General features: G+C 36.6%; 2 protein-coding genes across 3 annotated transcripts in view; both read right to left on the reverse strand.

Annotated features, from left to right (window-relative positions):
• Window positions 1-20,082, reverse strand: part of cdh22 (cadherin 22) — a 178,045-nt gene that overhangs the window by 96,872 nt on the left and 61,091 nt on the right. The window lies entirely within an intron of this gene.
• Window positions 392-13,634, reverse strand: LOC146387654 (uncharacterized). The gene is made up of 5 exons (XM_084929422.1): window positions 7,382-13,634; window positions 6,706-6,809; window positions 6,360-6,514; window positions 4,421-4,513; window positions 392-4,288 (listed from the first exon to the last, which is right to left on the reverse strand). The coding sequence occupies exons 3-5, from the start codon at window positions 6,375-6,377 to the stop codon at window positions 3,974-3,976; spliced, it is 426 nt and encodes a 141-aa protein (XP_084785548.1). The 5' UTR covers window positions 6,378-6,514; window positions 6,706-6,809; window positions 7,382-13,634; the 3' UTR covers window positions 392-3,973.

Below are 20,082 nucleotides of genomic sequence, written 5' to 3' on the forward strand. Positions count from 1 at the left end.
TACTCGAGAAAGCAAAACACAACAAGAGAAAAGAGAGAACTGGATGAGAGAGCTTTGAGAGAGCACCACAAATGAAGCTTTCCATACTCAAAACAGCATGCGTGAGTTTGTTTCTTTAAACGAAACTCATCTCCTGGGATAAAATGTCAGTGAATGTGTAGAATGTGGTCTAACAGGAAATGCAATATCAAAGCAGCTGAGAGTATCAAGAGGTGAGAGTTGTTAGTAAGGTCTAATTCATTAAAGAAAATACAGCAAAGTAGATTCGGAAAATAATGAAACTGTAAGAGATACTGTACCTTCCTTAAACACCCATATGGGATGTATATGGATACATTAAAGTGCTCAAACTTTTAGCAAAACTCAAGAGAAATTAAATAGTTTGGTGAGTTTGGCTGATTGTCCTTTAACTCTGATGATCCCAGTGTGGATAACCCAGCAAATACTGGAATAAGAAGTTGTTTTATGTGGTCAAACTAACACAATGCTGTACATTTTTCTTTCTGTGGTTTAAGTTTATGATGAAACTGGGGTGTAATTTAATGATCATCAGCGATATGTTCTAAAAGTAATCAAACTATAAATAATTCTGTTCCAAAAACTTTAAAGTGATTCCCACAGAGATAAATAAACATTAAAGTAACAGGAAATAACTTTTGCTGGGAAAGTTATGAATATACAGTGCTCTGTATGTTTTTTGAAGAGCTAGCATGAAAAACACTAGACTCGAAAACTATAGCTAGCAAAAACTCTTTAACTAGAGACTTTGGTAGTGAAGGGATCTATAAAGTAAGGCACACGGAAGACAGGCAAACTACTAACAATAAGGCCCCAGCTAAACTGCAGGTTCAAACGCAGAACCTTCGACGTGAGCCGACAGTGTTAAGCACTACACTATTGTATTGCCTTCGGATGTAAATCCCCAAAAGATGATCGCAACCTGCTGTCAAACAGTCAGGGCATTATCTTATTGGACACTTTATATAAATAAAAAAATGTGTATAAATAAATTTATGCAGTTTAACAGTAGTTAGAAACAGTGTGAAATATAACGAGTCCATGTTTTCACATCCTGTTATTCATGTTCATGGAATATGGTTTCAAATAGTTTCTGGGACTCCAGAATTATATGGGATTACCATCTTACATTTTATCCCTGATGTAGAACCAGCATGTTGAGATTGTAGAATAAGCTGTTGGGATTAACATCCAATAGACTGCAAGGGGGGGAGTAAAATAGATGAATAAAATAAAACTAAAAAGAAAGATTTCACTTAGGTTTGTCTGTTGGGGTTGACTGCAACTCAAACACAAAATTTAACAGAACAAAGTGGATATGTAAAAAAATTATGTCTGACAAGCCAGTGTGGAAATGAATAACTTTAAACTTCAAGTTCAGGTTAAATGTACTGTAATGTAAGTATTAGTATGTTACAATCCATCTATATCTAGCACTTATCCGTCTGGGATATCAGGGTAGAAGTTCAATATTCATCTTATTTTGGAGGTATTATGGAGGGTTTTTTTAAGCTAACCAGGAGACAAAATCTTTTCAGCATGTCGTGGTCTTTATTATGGATATTCTGATGTTGGAAATAAAAAAAACTCATCTAGGAGGCAACGAAGACACCTAAGTTGCCCAAACCACCATAATAGTTTGTTTTCAATGGAGATGAGGCAGTGGCTTCACAATAAGGCTATCTCAATTGAATAAACTCCAGACCGTGTATCTATGAGTGACCGCAGACACCCTTTAGAGAGAGCCCATTTCTATTGTATTGTATCTTAGTCTTTCAGTCACTATCACAGTTTGTGGACATGGGTGATTATAGTATTGTAGACTGACATCCACAGTTCTTTCCTCACTACAGTAATAATGACAGGCACTGCATTGATCTATGTGTCTCCCGGTTTTGTCTCCACATCTAAACAGGAAAATGAATAAAATCAGGGGTTAAAGTTGGATTCGGCATGTTTACGAAACCCAGGATGATCTGTAATAGTGAAGTGTGGGGAAAAGAATCGCTCAGAAATAAGTTTCATTCATTCCTGTTTGTTTTACAAGTAGATTTTGGTTACAGGCTGTGATCAGCTGTCTTTTGTTGCTTGTACTCTAAATTTCATTGCTTTCAGTGGATTTTGCCAAATAATTCAACACGATACAAGCAGATCTTACATGCACTATCATGTCTAATTTCAGATTAAATGTTTCAGATCATCAAACAAATTTTTATATCAAACCCAGATAACTGGAGTAAATGTGTGAATGTGTGTAGCTGTAGATCGAAAGCACTTACAGCAAGCATAGAAAAAAGTTTGTGTATGATTGGGTGTGAATGAAGCATGCTGTATATATACTGGTTTGAGTGCACAGGTAGAGAAGAAAAGAACCAGTCTGTTTACCATGAAATCAGATTGAGATGCTTTGCTGTGACATTAAACAGGCTGTTCATGCTCATAAACTCTTTTCTTTCTCTGCTTTCCTGTCTTCCTTACATTTTTCTCCATTTGCGAGTGAGTTATCTCGGAACTTGGGAGACCAGCTGGTGGACTTTAGGAAGAGGAATGTTTCTCCTTTCTTGTCTGATATAGGATTCTAGCTGCTCTATAGTCCTGGGTCTTCTTTGTCATTTTTATCATTTTTATTTCATGGTTCTCCAAATGTTTTCAGTTATTGAAAGGTCTAGACTGCAGGTAGGTCAGTTAGATATTAAGACTCTTCCACTACAAAGCCATGGTGTTGTAACAGATACAGTATGCAGTTTACTGTTATCTTGCAGAAATATGCAAGGTGTTCCCTGAAAAAGACAAATCTGAATGGGAGCATAGATTGCTCTAAAACCTCTATATACCTTCCAGTACTAATGAGGCCTGTCCAGAGTGTATCTGAGCCACCTGAAAACTAACAAAACAAGAAAAACATAAAACTGAAGTGAGGAAGTGAGGATGTTAAGTGTCACTGCTCAATGTCTCACAGAAATAAGTATCCTAAAGATCCTGCTGAGATACCACTGACCAGTACACAGGCATGAACTAGTGGATAAAAATGATCTCATCCATCATCAGCAGCTCAGAATTCAGGCGAAAAAAAGACACATATGAAGCTTCTCCATTAGCTTCATATATACTTCGGGCTATTATTGCAACACAATGTTTTAGAGCTTACCTTTGTACACTCTAAGAAATAAAATGTTGTATTTACTCCACCCAGTTATGTCAACCGGTTCCACACAACTGGGTTAGTGAAATATAAAATGTATGATACATTTAATTTGAACAACAAATTTTAAGTAAATCTGATAAATCTACTCACCCAAAACACGCTCTACTGAAACTATAGGATTAAATCACTTTAACAGAATTGCAACTTACTCTATTTAAGTTTGTAAATTAAAAAAAAATCGAACACAAGTTTATTCAGTTAACCTAACTTTAATAACACTTTGTGTAAAACTTGTTGAAGCATACTTTGAGCTGTTCAAATGCTTCTAGATCTTTTTTCCTAAACAATCTTTACATATATGCATACATATGTACATTTACATATGTGCATTTTAAGTGCAGGAAGACAAGATACAGAATGTCACGTTAAACTGAAATGATTAAAACTGGAAATTGTTGTGATTCCAACATTTTTAACATTAACATGACTTAATTTAAACTTGATTGGGCTACAATGAAAAGCCCACAATACAGCCCTGCAAACAGCAGGTAGAAATTACTTTAGTGTCATTTTTGTCCATATTTAGAAAAATAACCTTTGCTTCAAAACTTAAACTGAAGTCCAAAGTTAGGAGCAGTCTTTTTCAGTGTAGTTGGATGTTGGTAAAGGTTCAAGAACAAAGTACGCAGAAAAGTGAAAAGCCTTGCAGAAGTTCTTGTGGCAATTCAAACTGAACAGTTTATGAAGTGCAAGGAGAAGGGTTCGAGAACCTTAAAGTTCAGTGTTCTCTATAGTTCACTGCAGGCTGTTTCACTCAAGCAGTTTGTTTTTCAGAACCTGCACCTTCATGGATAGGTTGTTCCCATCCAACTCCATCAGCACCTTCTGAAGAAATTCAAATGTGTATTTCAGGTGCTTTGGGTAGCTCAGATTTAGACTGTAGATTAGTCCAAGCAGGAGGCCACAACCCTTTGCCACATCACTAAGAGCTTGCAGCACAGTGCATCCTTCTATGATGACACCAATGTCCTCAGGTGTATCTGCAGAGTTTGCTCCTTCATGTCTGACAACATAGACTCCCAAAGTCAGCTGCTCCGTTTCTCTGCTTGCTCCAAGATCCACATCCTTAAAATAAAAATAAAAGAAAAAGACAAGTTAATTGCATACATATACATATGGACAAGTAAGTCCACCTTCCATTTCCAATCCCAAATTAAAAAAAGGAAAATAACTGATCGTTTTCCTTTTTTAACTTACCAAGAATTCCTTGAACAGGTCATCTGGCTTTTTATTTAAGTAGACACAGACAGCTTTCAGAATGCATTCCCGTCGAACATCAACGCTGGGATTCTGGTGGAGATAAGAACTCAATATGAGAGAAGTTTCCTATTTTGGTTCCTTTCAACCTCTTTATAAAACAAAGTCAAAAATATTAACACATAATCCAGATAAATGATTAAGCAATGTTTCATAACTCACATCAGTGACGTGCAGTGAGGTTCATGATTGGTAAGGCACTGACTCCTCTGAGTCAGATAAACAAATATATGAACTCAAAAATCGAAGCTTTTCAATTTTGACATTATGTGAAAGCTTTCATTTTTGCTTTAATCAATTCTAGATTGTGCAACAATATATTTAATAATTGTGACCCTAAAAATATTAAAATTAAATAGAAGATTAGAACGGGACAATATGGACTTAAAATCCTATCATGACATTTTGTGGTATTTTTTGCGATAACAATAAGTCTGTGAAGGTTCTCAGTCATCCAGGTTTTTTTATTTATTAATCCTTTATTTATCCAGGTAAAAAATCTCATTGAGATTAAAAATCTCATTTCCAAGAGAGACCTGGCATCATGGCAACAAAAGTCACATACCACATAGGTATATAACATTTAAAACAAATACAATAGTATTTGTAGGTCATCGTAGTCTAAGGCGCTTAGAAAGAAAAGTGAAGCTTCTTCAGTGAAGAAGCTTCTCGGATGAGACATGAAATGTCTTCAAGCAACTTAAAGAAGTCCAGACGCTTTTCTTTCCAAGCTTCTTAACAATAAGAGTTACAATAAAAGATCATAATAGTATTTTTGCCTATAAATCTATCAATGCAGCCTCACAAATACAAATACTGCAAATTAAACTTAGCAAATGTGCTATTTAGACAAACCAGCAGTTATTTATCTTGTTGAATTGATGATAAGTTTGACATTAATGGAAGTAATAGTCTCAACTAAATCATCATATATTTTTTTAGAGGTTTGAAAGCAGTCTATCATTTTAATCACATAGGACGTGTGTTATCACAATATTGATAAGCGATGCAATAAGTGCCCAGCCCTACAGAAGATGCATTAAAATTTATTTAGGTTTGGTGTGTCTCATTTTTTGTGTGTAGTAAATAAATTGGTCAAATGACCTGGAAACAATTATAGAAAAATCATTCATTTTACATCAATTTATTAATTTATAAATAGGAGATGCATTGAAATAAAATTGGTGCGTCTCATTGCTTAGGACTGATTTGGTGTCAATTTGTCCTTTGTGAAATTTACTGATGTTCCCTAAGTGCGCTGCTTTATCCACTGTGTCAATGGCGCTCTCAGTGTAATGTGATTACACTGTGAATCCATATACGTGTACCTCTTATACATGTTGCCTTTAGGGTTCAGCACTGCCCTCCATCAGCCTCACTCCATGAATTTTTGCAGCACATTTATGACCAATAACATTAAACATGTAACACACATTCGTCAAATAAATGAGGTAGTCTGCATCAAGTCTTACATGCGTAATCAAACATGTACGTTGGCGATTTAGAGAAACAGCAGTGGGATTGCGCATGTGTGTGTCCGCGGTAAGAGACAGCATCATCATTGCCTCCTCTCAGCGTTTTACCTTGTATTTGAACAGAAAATCCGTAATGACAGCAATTTTGACCATAAAAATATTGAAATCACACAGAAAGCAAATTTAAAATCTAGTGTACAAATTGAATTTCTCTTTTGTTAGTATTTTACTTCTCATTAAGGTGCCTCACTTGACTGCATGTCACTGATTCACATGTATCTACAAAATATTCAAATATACACATATTCAGTTGAAAAAAAAAAATCTGATTAATGACAGACACAGAAGTTGAAGAAGCATTCAAATAATTTCAGAGCTCAATCAAGGTCAACTAAAATACATACCCCATCCATGGCTGCCATGATTAAGTTGATATTGCGTTTAGCTGTTCCCCCTTCTTTTTGAACACTCTAAGAAGGTGGTCAGCGTAGTGGTCCAGCTTGGCCATGAAAGTCGACAACAAAGGGAGCATTGTGATGCGGGCGAACTCTGCAACAACCTGAAACATATTAAAAATTACAACTAGAGAGTATTTTCTATTAATTTTATTAGAGGCCACATGCAAGAATGTTACCACTTTCAGTCAAACATTTTGTATCTTTTAAAATTAACAATTTACAGTACTTTGTTCTTCTTCAAATACAAGTTCTTATGAAAATGACTTGCAATAACAAAGTTAGTAAGAATTACCTCAGTCTCTGAAAACAGGGCAGGCCATCTGTTTTTGACCTCTGCAATGAATGGCATGTCTTTGATGATTTCCTGTCTTCGGTAGCGATGATAGCCAATGGAAACTGATACAAGGCGTTAAATGCATTATATATAACAGTATTACACATTATTCTGCACTTCAATGACAACAGATGAACGCATGTCTTATACTTTACAAATCAAACTGTTAATCGCTTAAATCCCTGCGTTTGACACTAAACCAGAAATCAACATGGAGTCGAATTCAAACAATGTAGCAACTTAATTGAGGCACATTTCTAAAATACACTATACATTCATTTCATTCTTCAAACTACAGGATCGCTGGCGCTCCCGGTGGTCATTACTGATGTCAGGGAGCAGGTGCGGTAGATGTTGGGAGTAATTTTAACACTGTAGGTCTTAGTAGGTAAGTCTCACCTTAACAGGAATCGCAAAAGATTTTGGAAAAAATCCACCGAAGCAGGTTCAACAATATTTGTTAAATGTCTTCATACTTCTAACATGTGAGAGAGGTATACAAGCTAGAGTGTTAAAAAATTTACCAGGCATCATTTGTTTAAAAAAAAAATGCAAAAGTATTCCCGAAAGTGTCAGATGTTTATCAGTTAGTATACATTAATCAAATTTGTCATCCTTAAATTGTTGTACTTACCAAATAATCCTCAGATGGCGATGGATTCTATCCAGGATACTAAGCATATGCAAGTCTCAGTTGAAAATGGCGGATGATCAAACTTCCACACTGCACATGTGCAAACTCAGAAGTATGGCGAGCCTATTAGGACAATCCTCTTTAAAATAAAGTGCTCTTCATTTTAAATGAACTTTTTACGTTGGATTTAATTTACTGCATTTTGTTGTATTGAAATCTTATGTTGTTAATTAAATTCAAAACAACATACTTGTGTTTAAAGTTAAAAATCAATTGGTGGCATTAGTTTTAACATAAAACATTTACACAATGCTACCAACATCAGTGTGTCATTTCTTAGAGTGTATGTATGTAGTACATCAGAGAATAAATGAAACCTTTATCAAAAAAAGGCCCATATAACTAATACAAATAATTACTATATCACTTCATGAGCTAAGTAACACTACTGAAAAACCCTGTCATTAAACACAGATGTTGTTAAAACTTGAGTTTGCAAAGAAAAGAAAGAATACATTCTCTGTGATTAAGAGGAAATTAACTGCCAGGTTTTTATCAGCATACATTCAGCATTTGCGCTAAATGACATATTCAAGTTTGTGTTCAGCATATGAAATATAATTGCTGCCATCCAGATGATGCATTCTTGAGAAAATGCCTTGCTCACTTCAGTAAAACAATGTAAGACTGCCTTTTATATATATTCCATCAGCATTTGCAGCAAAGGAGCAGAATGTCAAAATCTTCTCAGTGTCATGTTTTCTTTTTGCAGACACAGTTGATCAAACTTGACATCAATCTACAACGAAAGCATGGATCCATTCTACATTTTAGCAAATGCTCAGGCTGCTACTAGTAGTGTAACAGTATGGGGTGTATTTTCTTGGCATGCTACAGCCTACCTGAGAATTGTGGCTGACTAGGTCCATCCCTTTATGATCACATTACATAATGTGCCATGCTCAAAAGCCCAGATCATTTCAAACTGGCTTCTTGAACAGAAACTCATAGCTGAAGGTATGCCACCACCGATTAGAGCATTTCCGAAGGCAAAAAGGGGTTTAACCAATGTGTACCTAATAAAGTGGCCATGTGCATATGCGTGACTGTGTTTATGCATGCTGTTACAGTAATATTGAATTTTCTATTCAGCATTTCAGTTAAATTACCTGATAAAAACTGTAAATCCTTGTGTTACATTTTGTTTTTATTCATGCTTTAGACAGCGCCCCAAATATATTTTCTAAACATAAAAAAAAGGGAAAACAAATCTGTAACTATCCCATGGATATTTATTAAGAAGAGGTCTCACGGCGTGAAATCACGGGCAAAACCTCAAACGTGCAAACATGTTTTTCCATATTTAATATTTCTTCATTTGCAAAGTCTGTTGCTAATGTTGTTTTCGTTTATGGAAGAAAAAAAAATCTTTCTTTGGAGTAATCTCTTAATCCGTCTCATAATTTCTGTTTATCCCTCACTTTTTTGTCTCCTGTGTATGTATCTGTAAGTATGAGTGTGTTTGCTTTGCGTGTGTGTGTTTACTCTCCCTCACTTTGATCACACTTCAGCTGCTTTGTTTATAATCATGTTACATACAATCTCTAATCCTTTAATATATTCAGAGGAGTACACATTTCGCAAGGACTTCAGAGGCAATAACATGTTTATTTTACTTTCTTCTTTATCACTTGGTAAATCGAAGCAATATGTTGTGACAACAGCCAATTTTAAACCTCAAATCGAGAAGTAAATATGTACAAAGTAAAAAACAAGGCACGCACTGTAGTGTACACAGCTTCCTCTCCTCTGTGTACTGAGGCTCCTTCAGCCAGGAAAAATATAAAAACATAGTCAACAGTGCCAAAAATAAATTTGCAAAAGTCAGCAAGTTGCAATCGATTATTGATCATAGTTAATTCAACTGATTAAAATATTCCCCAAAACAAAAAGAAACAAAGAAACAAACAAAAATCCCTTGTCTAATAAAGATAAAAGAAAAATGTTTTCTTACCAACCTAATGCTGGGCCATAACATACACTTATTTTTCTTCTCAGTGTAGCTCATTTTTCAGCTTGAATGCTTTAACTAGGTTGTCATACATCTTAACCACATGCCTGCTGTGTGGTTACTCAGCTATAAACAACTAAATATGCATGTTTCCTTCCAGTGTTTATATGTGGCTGTGGTTTTGAAAGTGTGTGTGAAGACCTCCTCAAAGGGATTTCTGTTTATATCCCTTGTGGTTCCTGGTGAAAAAGTTGCAAGAAAGTACATAAATAAAAAAAATAAAAAAAACTGAATTTAAAAAATAAGTTGTTATGGACCCCATGTGTTTGTTTGTTATGCACATATAAAAACTCCCAGTACATATATGCCCCCACAATATCATAAGTTCACAGCTGACGCATGCAGTTGATGCGAGATGACATCTTAGTTGTTGCGTTTGGAGCGCACAATAGGAAATGACATTCCCTGTTTTCACATTAAGGGAAATGAACATGTTATTTGCAGAAAGGTCAAGCCTCCAAGCCCGAGGACAGGTTGTATAACTGCAGTAATTATTATGTAGCTGCTCAGGAATTAGAGGAAACGTCATGTCAAATGTCAACATCCAGGACACAGGCTGTTTGAATCCTTATCTGTGGGTGTTCAAATGTCAGTGTTGAGGAAGTCAGTTGGGGGGGGAAAGTAATTCATTAAATATGATTACTTAATTGAGTTTCTCACATTATTATTCAATTCCTAAAAGTCATACCATTCTGCACTTGTCATTCATGTCATATTCAAAATTTGTCTGAAATATTGTAGATGGGAAAATGATATACATTTTATAGTGCTTAGCAGGGTTTAAGTCACACGTATCAATATCCCTCCCATGGTGAAGTATCTGTTTCACAATGATGCTTTTTATTTATTTTTTTGACACTGTTTACTGGATTTTGGCTTTCAGCTTCAATCTCAGGGTGTTAAGAGCAAAACAAGACAACTCAGTTCTTCCCAGAAATGGAGCGATTACGGCCGTGGATGCACTTTCAAGCACGTTGAAGCAGCTGAGTGTTCGTTAAACCAGTGAATCTGGATGCAATTGTTTGCATCCTAAGGAGATGCAGCCTAAGCTGTTTTGGAGAGCTGGAAGCAATGAATATAGAGCATGCAAAAATCAGCCAACAGCAACTGATTTCACATAATAGCCACTTCACAAGACACACCTCCTCCTCATCTCAGTGAGAGCCTTTTCCAAAATCAATAGTTGGCTGAACATTCACTTCTTCATAGTTACATACACACACAATCCTCTCAGCAGTGTACAAACATACACACCAGTACTAGAACATACTAACACCACCATCTTTATCTGTTCTGAATTTTTTAACTTTTTTTGCAGCCTGATGAATATTTCAAGTGGCTACCGATTCCCCATAGTCCTCTAGGGACATGAGATCAATCAAAGTGTGTAAGATCAAGCACGGAGGCACACAGGAAGAAACCTGCTTGTTATCCTCCCAGTTATAGATAAACAGAGCAAATGTTCCTAGATAAATACATAGATCACACCCCAAAACTGAACTCTGCTGGTAAGGGCTGTTACAACACCCATTTGTTTTCTGCAGCAAACCTCCCCTGGGTTAAGGGAACCAACGTTGACACTTTATGGGGCAAGAAGTCAAATAAAACAAATTGCCTCAGCTTCAGATACAAGAGAATTTGCTCTCCGTGCCCAAAAGCAAAACAAATGGGATAGTGGGAAGATGGTTCCTCTTCTTTTAGGTTTATAGTACACATCTTCTCACTGTAAATGACTGTGCACTGCAGACAGCATTTATATCAGTCATACACATGTTTAAAAACAATTAATAAAAGAATGTATTATGATTATGAATTTAATGGCAAAGAAGTTGGTGGGCTTAAAAATCGTCATACCCGCCTACAAAAGAGCGTTGTGTCAGAATTGAAACTAAAAGCTGAAATGAAGCGAAGAATTAAGCAGAACGACTGGAAAAAGTGGAGGCAGAAAAGAGAAAGAAAGGCTTGAATATTGTAAACAAATGGAGCATTCATGTATAAATTGACTGTAAGTTCTGCTTTTTTTTCCTTGTTTATTTTCAAAATATTTCATTCACTTTAAATGTATAGTTTATTCGATTTCTTCACCACAAATTTAATATCACAGCCCACTGGTTTAGTTCACACCCCAGAAATAATAGAACAGAAAATCTAAGTAGCATTCAAATTAAGTGATTATGTCTTTTACTTGTCAGTTTATTGCCATTAAATAATGATGCAACTGCTCAATCTTGTCAGTGGGAAGCCTTTGTTTTCATGAGAGGATTAACAATGTCTTAATTTCACTAGAAACAAATACAAAAGCGTCAGGCTTTGATGTGCAGAGTATTATTTTTGGATGGATATCAGGAATAAATACTCAACTAGACATTTATACACTCTCAAGCACAACATGTGACTCTGCTCTATTCCTTAGAAGTTTTTTGTCCCAGAACACTTTCTGTTTCAGTGGTCTGTAAATCAGCCTAAAATCCAATTTTTACCACCCTGCCCATGTCTACACTACTAACAAAGTAATTCTGCTGTCTAGGCATATTCTCTTGCTCTGACTCTATGACTGACAGGCTCATTACCCTATCCCCATTATGGTATTGACTAATCAATCTATTCATTGTATTCTTCTCGTGGCAGAAAAGGCCATCTTTTGCATAAAAATTATTGGGGCATTGCAGGAAGCATTCCAAGGAGAGAGGGGTGAGTGGATGAGTGTTAGGGTTCAATTTACAGCTGAGCACAGTAGCAGCGTCTACTGGCAAATTGATCAATATCAATGTCAAGATGAGTTGTGTTTCATTTTTCTTCTTTTTCCAATCCAAAGTGTCAGTTAAGCACATGGCCACGAGAACCCTAATGGTGGTGCTGAAAAGACTATGGTGTTGTTATATAGGGAAAAAATATATATATAAATCAATTTTTAAGAAATCACACAAGACCTTTACACAATTTTTCTCCTCAAGCACCTGGCCAGAGAACAGCAATTGAACTGCAGGACCAAAACAGAGAAGTTCACCAAGAAAATGACAGCCGCCCACGTGGGCCGCAGTGCCCTAGACTCCACTGGGAGGCAAATCGCACCTTTGAAGTCTGCTCACTCACTCCCTGCTGAGGTTGTTGCACGGCTATCAACACACTATTGGGAGAGTGAGTTCCCAGCATTATGATCACTATCATTAGGATAGCATTGAAGTTATTGTTACCATCATAAAAAGAATAATGTCCATCAGAAGTCAATCAGAATCACGGCATGTGTCCAGAAGTGGACCGGCAGGAGGACGGTAGTTGTGTTAGTGGGAGGGTAGGATTAAATTGAACAAAGTTCAGTTCTTGGACTTTGTCAGCATGTAAAATAACTATATTTCACTGGTCTGTGCAATGGGAGTAGATGCATATTGAACATTGCTCTATAAATTGCTATCCTACAACTAAGCATTATGTAGCTAGATTAAGATGTGAAAATATTTTAACGCAATGCATAAACTGTCAGATGTATTTTTACTATAATGATATGTATATGGGTCTGTTCCCCAACTCCTCCTAGGCATGCTAATCAATCTGGAAGAAACTATCACTATCATCATCTTTAGAGCTGTTGGGAGTTCTTTTTATAGCGCTTCTTCCTTACAAATTATATATATTATGTTTAGTTTTTGATGTCAAAATGAACTGTGCTACTATGTGCACATTCCCATGCATCTGTGAATTTGTTTTCTCTCACAAATTATATATAAAGAGCATGTGACCCAAAGTGAACAGCGATGCTACGTTTATGTTATGTGTACATTGTAAATCAATTTTGATCAACAATTTTAGTGCTACAGAAAAGTAACACTAATAGTGCTTGTAACTGATTACTTTGTCTTATACAACAAATATGTAGTATACCAAGCAGAAGAATATGTTTATTTTATTATTCATCTGTCTGGCAGTTATTAAAAGCTGTTTTTCCCATCTTACTACCCATATGGAAAAGATATATATATGTATAAATCTTATAAAGTTTGTATCTGTCTTGTGCGAAACTTGTATGAAAAGCATACAAGAGTGAAAACAGATATAAGATGCCTTGAAAAATTATATAAATGAAACTTGTATGTTTTGGATACTTACTAAAACAATATATGAAAGTAATGAGAAAGTGGCCACTTTCATGAGTAAATCATATAAGCCTTATATGATTCACTATATGAAGTAGGCTACATCTTATGCAAGTCTTTTATAAGTTTTTTCTATTTCTTTTCCATATGGGTATATGCAGTGATATAATGAAAATCAAAAGAACAACAAAGTAAACTAGCATGCAGTACATGTCTTATATGTCAAATTAAGTGAGTACCTGCTGTAGGGCTGATGAAAACTGACCTATGCTATAGATATTAAACGTTATTTATATACTGTAGCACCTTTCAAGACAAAGATATAAAGTGTTTCAAAGACAAGCCAGGAAACAAGCAGCGATGAAATTTTTTAAACGATAAATGTGAAATAATATCAGGTAGGCGTACACTGCCAGCACAGGGTGATTAAAAGCAGGGAATAAAGAAAATGAAATTTAAAACAGGTAAATTAAAAGCAAATCTAAAATAAAAAATAAGGCTAGGAAGAGACGATAAAACAATTATAAAGGACAACATTGAAATAACCCAAAATGGAGGCACAGAAAAGGTCTGCTTACAAAACCATGTCTTAAGAGGGTTTTAAAAGATGAAAAGGAGCTTGCAAGTCTTATTCCCCTCAGGGAGTTTGCTCCAAAGAGTGGATGCCCTGACAGAAAGAGCCTGATCACCAATGATTATGGGTTGGCTAGTAGAGAGCCGGCCAAAAACTCAACAAATCAATTCTAAAAGTAATAGGTAACCAATGAAGAGATGCTAAAATTACAGTGATGCATTTTCTTTTTTAGCAAGTCTGGTTGTATAATAAACAAACTGTAATAAATTGCAATCATCTAACCTAGAGGAAATAAAAGCATGCATGGCTGTTTCTAGAATTCTTTTGGATAAAATTGAGCCTATCTTACTAAGTCTCCTAAGTTGCATATATCAAGATTGGATGACTAAGTTGACGTGCTTAGTGGTTCAAAAGTCACACTAAAAATATTATAATACTGGCTCAACTTTATAGACAAGGACCTCAGATGTGTTATTGTGAGTGGGTTAGATGCATCAGGGCCACTAGTCAGTTAGTTTGGTTTTATCCATATTCAGCTGCAGGAAGTCCATCATTTAATATCTCGGATACAAATATCCAATGCAATGAGTTTAAGGATGTCACTGGGGTCAAAACAGATGTGCAGTTGCATGGTATGTGCTTAGAATTGACAGAGAATAAATGATCCAATAAAAAATAATGAAATGGGAAAGATATTACCTTTGGGATATAATAATATGCCCAGGGTCTCACCTGACAATTAATTGCTTTGATTGCCCAACCACACATCACAGCATTGTCTCTCTACAACGCTCCCCTTTCAAATGTCAGATCCACTCTAAAATTGCTAATTAAACAAACAATAACCAAAGTGATTTCTACAAAATTGTACATACTTAAAGAATTTATTAATAACATGTAATGAAATGTAAAAATGTGTATTTTGACTCATTATCAACTAGTTAAATAAGATGCATACCCATTAAAAAGACAGCAATACAAATTCATGACTGTATATTAAGACTTCTCGTCTAACCGGATGCATCTAGAGAATTAAAACATGGAAAAATCCTGGACCACTATGTTTGTTTCCCAATGATTACAATGTAAATGACCTCTATTGAAACCACATCTAATAAAAGCCAGGTGAAGAAATTGTGTTTTTTCTTCTCAGACCCTCTGGTTTCACATCTATTGATCAGTTTTTGATTAGAAAGGATAAAAAATAGGTATAGTTTACCGGAAGCCCACACACACGGACCAGTACCTCCTCTTTGACTCCCATCACCCTTTGGAACACAAACTTGGAGTAATTAGGACCCTACACCACCGGGCAGAACATGTTCCCTCTAAGCCTGAAGGAAAAAAGAAGGAACACACACATGTAAAGGAAGCACTCAAAACGTGCGGCTATCCTAAATGGGCGTTCTTAAAGTCAGCAAAGAGGCACAGAAAAGAAGACCAGACACCAACGAGGGAGGATAAGAAGGACAGACGCAACAACATTGTCATCCCCTATGTAGCCGGTGTATCAGAAAAACTTAGGAGAGTTTTCTCCAAGCATGACATCCCGGTGCATTTCAGACCCAGCAACACGCTCAGACAAAAACTGGTTCACCCGAAAGACAAAACGCCAAAACACAGACTTAACAATGTGGTGTATGCTGTACAGTGCAGCGAGGAATGCCCAGACCTCTACATTGGAGAGACCAAACAGCCACTTCACAAGCGCATGGCACAACACAGAAGAGCCACCTCCACAGGACAAGACTCAGCAGTCCATCTGCATCTTAAGGATAAAGGACACTCTTTCGAGGATGCCAATGTTCACATTTTGGACAGAGAGGACAGATGGTTTGAAAGAGGAGTGAAAGAAGCCATCTATGTCCACTGTGAGCGACCATCTTTGAACAGAGGCGGGGGTTTACGACACCAACTCTCTGCCATCTATAATCCAGTTTTGAGATCCCTTCCCAGACGCCTTAACGCCCACTCACATCCTGGGCCATCTGACCTCAGGAATTTGCATGATAAGGTGGGGCCAGGTTTCACAATGAACACACCCGAAACTCTGGCTGATTGGGACCCACACCCAGTTTCACACCTTGGCTCAGGCGATTAGAAGATCATCAGGGGGTCCTTTTGTCCCTCTGTGGGGGGATACTCCCACTAGGTTTATATCTGGGACTCTCCACCATTTGACCTTAGAACTGAAGAAGCTTCTCGGATGAGAGGTGAAACGTCTTCAAGTAAACTTAAAGAAGTCCAGACGCTTTTCTTTGCAAGCTCCTTTGACTACGATGACCTGGATGACTGAGAACCTTCACAGACATAAAAAATAGGTATAGTTTTACCCAGCATTGTCAGGAAACGGCGTGAAAAATTGGTCCCTGGGAACCACTTAGTAAGAGTACATTTACAAACAGTTTTCAAGACTTCTTGCTGTGATCTCCACCAGAGTGAAATTTCCTATACTGTGCACGGGCAATTGAGCACACCTGCAAGCCTCTGTACCCAGTACTAAATATGCATAGTGGTACATTTTTAATAATTTGAGTTTAACATTTTAGATTTGTATGTGGGCTTCCTGACGTTGATTAAGGAGATGATTACGGAGTAAAAGCTGTGCAGCAATCTATATTTGGTACATGTAGTTTGTCTTAATAGAACAAACTGATTTTAGCTTGAGTGTTTAAGATGAACATGTTTTAGCAGGAAGCAGCCAAATGCATCAGTTGTATTTTTCACCTCATGTCTTTAAATTTGCAGACAATGCAAAAAACCAAAAAACAGCCAACAGTGGATAAGAGAGAGGAACCGAGGGGGGAAAAGCAGTGACAAATAAACTCTGAGACAGACGCAAGTCTTAGCGCTACAAACGGTTAAAATGATTGAACTGAAAAAGTTTAGCCTATTGCTATACTCCCACATCAAGGAGAGGACAATTATGGTGTGCATCTGTGTCAGCTTTCAAACTCCACTTCCTTTCATTTTTCTTAATTAGCAGGCAAATATTCTCTCCTCTTCTGCTTCATTAACTACTTTGTTGAGCGTTGAGTGATGTCAAAGAGATGATGGAGGGACAGAGCAGTGAAGCAAGAGGGGGAAAATGATATCACCAAGAGCCCTTGTCTTTTAGTCTGAGATTAGGTCCCTTAAGAAGGCCTTCTGAGTGCCAACAGCCTCTATAACTCAACCAACAACTCTGACAACCAAATGACTATAGATAATGGTTTTGATGGGTGACCCACTCCTGTCTGGCAAAGTTAAAGAGATGTTCGGGTATTATGAATTTTAGCGGGTTATCTCTCCGTAACAGGCACCTCTTCTATTGTGGGATAAATGTCCTTATACTAGTACTTAGCCATTGTTTTGGATAAGAAATGTAAAAATCACAATCAAAACTTAATAAAAGACAAATGCAGAGGCAACACTCACACTCAAGTCTTAATATTCAAAACGTCTATTGTGTCCCATTAGGATACAAAAGATATGGTCAGTAATCAACCAGACTTATAAACACATGCATCAGGAAGGAAAATAACTCTTTTAGTTCATCAGTGTGACTCGTCTAAAAATACAAAGCTTTATCTTTTCAGAAAACCCACGGGGATTTTGACTATTTTCTCCAATTTAGAAAAATCTTGTTAAGTCTGCCGCCCCTGGAATCTGTTCACTTATGCCTGCCTCTCTTTCCCCCTCTCTTCCTCACTGTCTTTGTAACTTTCTTTGTCTGTCTCTTCTCTGTCTTTTCTCTCTCTTTCTCTCTCTCCAGTGCCTTCCCAAACGGTGCAGCAAAATTGTTATTCCCAAGTCATTATCTTATTTGTGCGTCTCCACTCAGCTGTAAATCCTCTAGGTATTCCTCTCTATTCTCTATTAACTCAACTGCAGTCAAGCTTCAGCTGCCAATCACAAAACATTGCTGAGGGAGAAAAGAAGAACAGAGACAAAGACAAGAAAAGAGAGACCAAGACACGAGGATGCAGAAATGTGGTCAAGAAATACCAGAGAAAGAGAGAGAGAAAGAATTAATCACAGCAGTTGCAAGAAAAAAAGACAGAAATGAAGGACAATTTAAAGAGATGAGAGATTCTTTTAGCAATATTATGTGCTACATTTGCTGAAAAAGGAGTGAAGTAAACTTGGAGTGAAGTAAACAGGGATTCAAGTTTACCGGTTGCAGAGGAAACAAGTGTTTTGCTTTCCATATTTCTGTAGTAAAGTTAAGAGTCAGCGTTGAAAATGCAAGGAATAGTTTATACTAATTGGAGCCTGAGTAAAGAGAAGCATTAGAGCACTTGTGGAAAGGATGGAGATTTCAACACTGTGACCACTTGGGGCCTTAGTTGCAAACGCCAGAGAAGTGAGATATACAGCTTTCCAGCTTTGTTTTTAAATAGACTTGGTCTCAAACTTTACATGTGTGCGTGACATGAATTGTTTAAAGTTATTAAGTTAGTTCAGTATTAAAAGATAACCCAATTAAACCTCTGTGTTAAATTTAACTGTATTCACATTTTGACATGCTGCATTCAAATACAATACTGATAGACTGAGTGAGATTATGCATTCACCTTATTTGCTACACATTGACTCTGTTACCCTACCTCCATGTATGTCTCAACTCCTTAGAACTATATTTTCTAAATAAATGATACAATTTAATTGTTTTTTGTTTGTTTGTTTTTTGGGAGATTTCTTCATTTATTTGTGATGACTCTCTGAGCATGTCATGACAGTTTTATTGATTTGATATTTACTTCTTATAAACTGTTGATTTGATGTCAATGGTAACAGCATGTCAGTATTTAAACCCTTGAAATGCACTAATATGCAGTTGAAAAAAAATCTGCATGTGAAAGAAAAACTAAAACACAAACAATTCAGCTTTTACTGTATGTTGAGATGAGTGAACTCGCTAAACCACCAAGACAACATTTCTGCTGGCTTCTCAGAAGTGTTGCAAAAGCCAAACTCTGAGAATCTCTGCCTCACTGCCAACAGGATTACTAAATTTAGGCAACCGATTAGCACTGTTGAGAGCAGAGGATTTTGAAAACTAATGACCTACATAGGAGCAGAGTAGTCTTCTTTTCAAAATTTCTCACCGTATCATTTAAGACTATACTCTTGCTATATCGTTTTAGTTTTGGATGAGGTAATCAATAACAAGACACGTGTATTCCACTGCACTTCAAATCTGCGAAGGTGTTTTTGGTTATGTGGCTTTGTAGCCGGTATAAATTTGACTACATTTGCATTCCACACATTAAATAGCATATGCCCCATTGTAATGTGTGCTATGGTTAGATAAACAATGCAGCCTGCTAAACATCTTTTCACCTTTGGATGCCTGCATATGAATGGAATATATGTGTGATAACAGTACTAACAGTTGGTACATGAATTATAATGTTGCCTTAATTATGGTTACAAAATATGCTGTGTAATGCTAATGTTTTTTTTTTCGGTATATACATATATAACAAAAATCACAAATATTAAATATTAATATTAAAGTGATTAAAAATCAGATGCTTGCACTAAATTGGAGTGCTTTTGACTACACAACAGATTCAGGCTCTGTCTGCTGGCAAATGCTTGCCTGAAAATGCAGTTGGACACCCTGGATGGACACATGAGCAGGACTGTAATGATGACGATTACACTGAAGATGATGAGAGCAAAGGCAAACCGAGGCTCAGAACAGAACAGAACAGAACAGAAATGGAAGGATCTGCAGAAATAGATGGTAGGAAAAAAACAAAAAACAAAGGGAGAGCTATGCTATCAAACAAAAAGCTTGTGTTAGATGATGGTCAGAAAAAACAATGGCAGCCACAGAGGCAAGTGCATGTAGAAAAAAAACACAAGAGCAACTTGTGTTGTTGAGCAACACAATCTCTTACAAAATCAAAAGGTTTCCAGAGTTGTGCCTGTGTGTGTGGCTATGCATGTCAACAAGTAGTAAGCAGACCATTTG

The sequence above is a fragment of the Perissodus microlepis genome, chromosome 5, assembly GCF_051167445.1.
Source record: "Perissodus microlepis isolate ML-2025 ecotype Zambia chromosome 5, ASM5116744v1, whole genome shotgun sequence".
Lineage (NCBI taxonomy): Eukaryota > Metazoa > Chordata > Actinopteri > Cichliformes > Cichlidae > Perissodus > Perissodus microlepis.

Bases quoted from the DNA above. Each gene is read 5' to 3' on its own strand.
- LOC146387654 (XM_084929422.1), bottom strand. The intron at 4,289-4,420 runs GTAAGTTAAAAA...TTTTATTTTAAG, and splicing joins ACCTGTTCAAGGAATTCTTG to GATGTGGATCTTGGAGCAAG.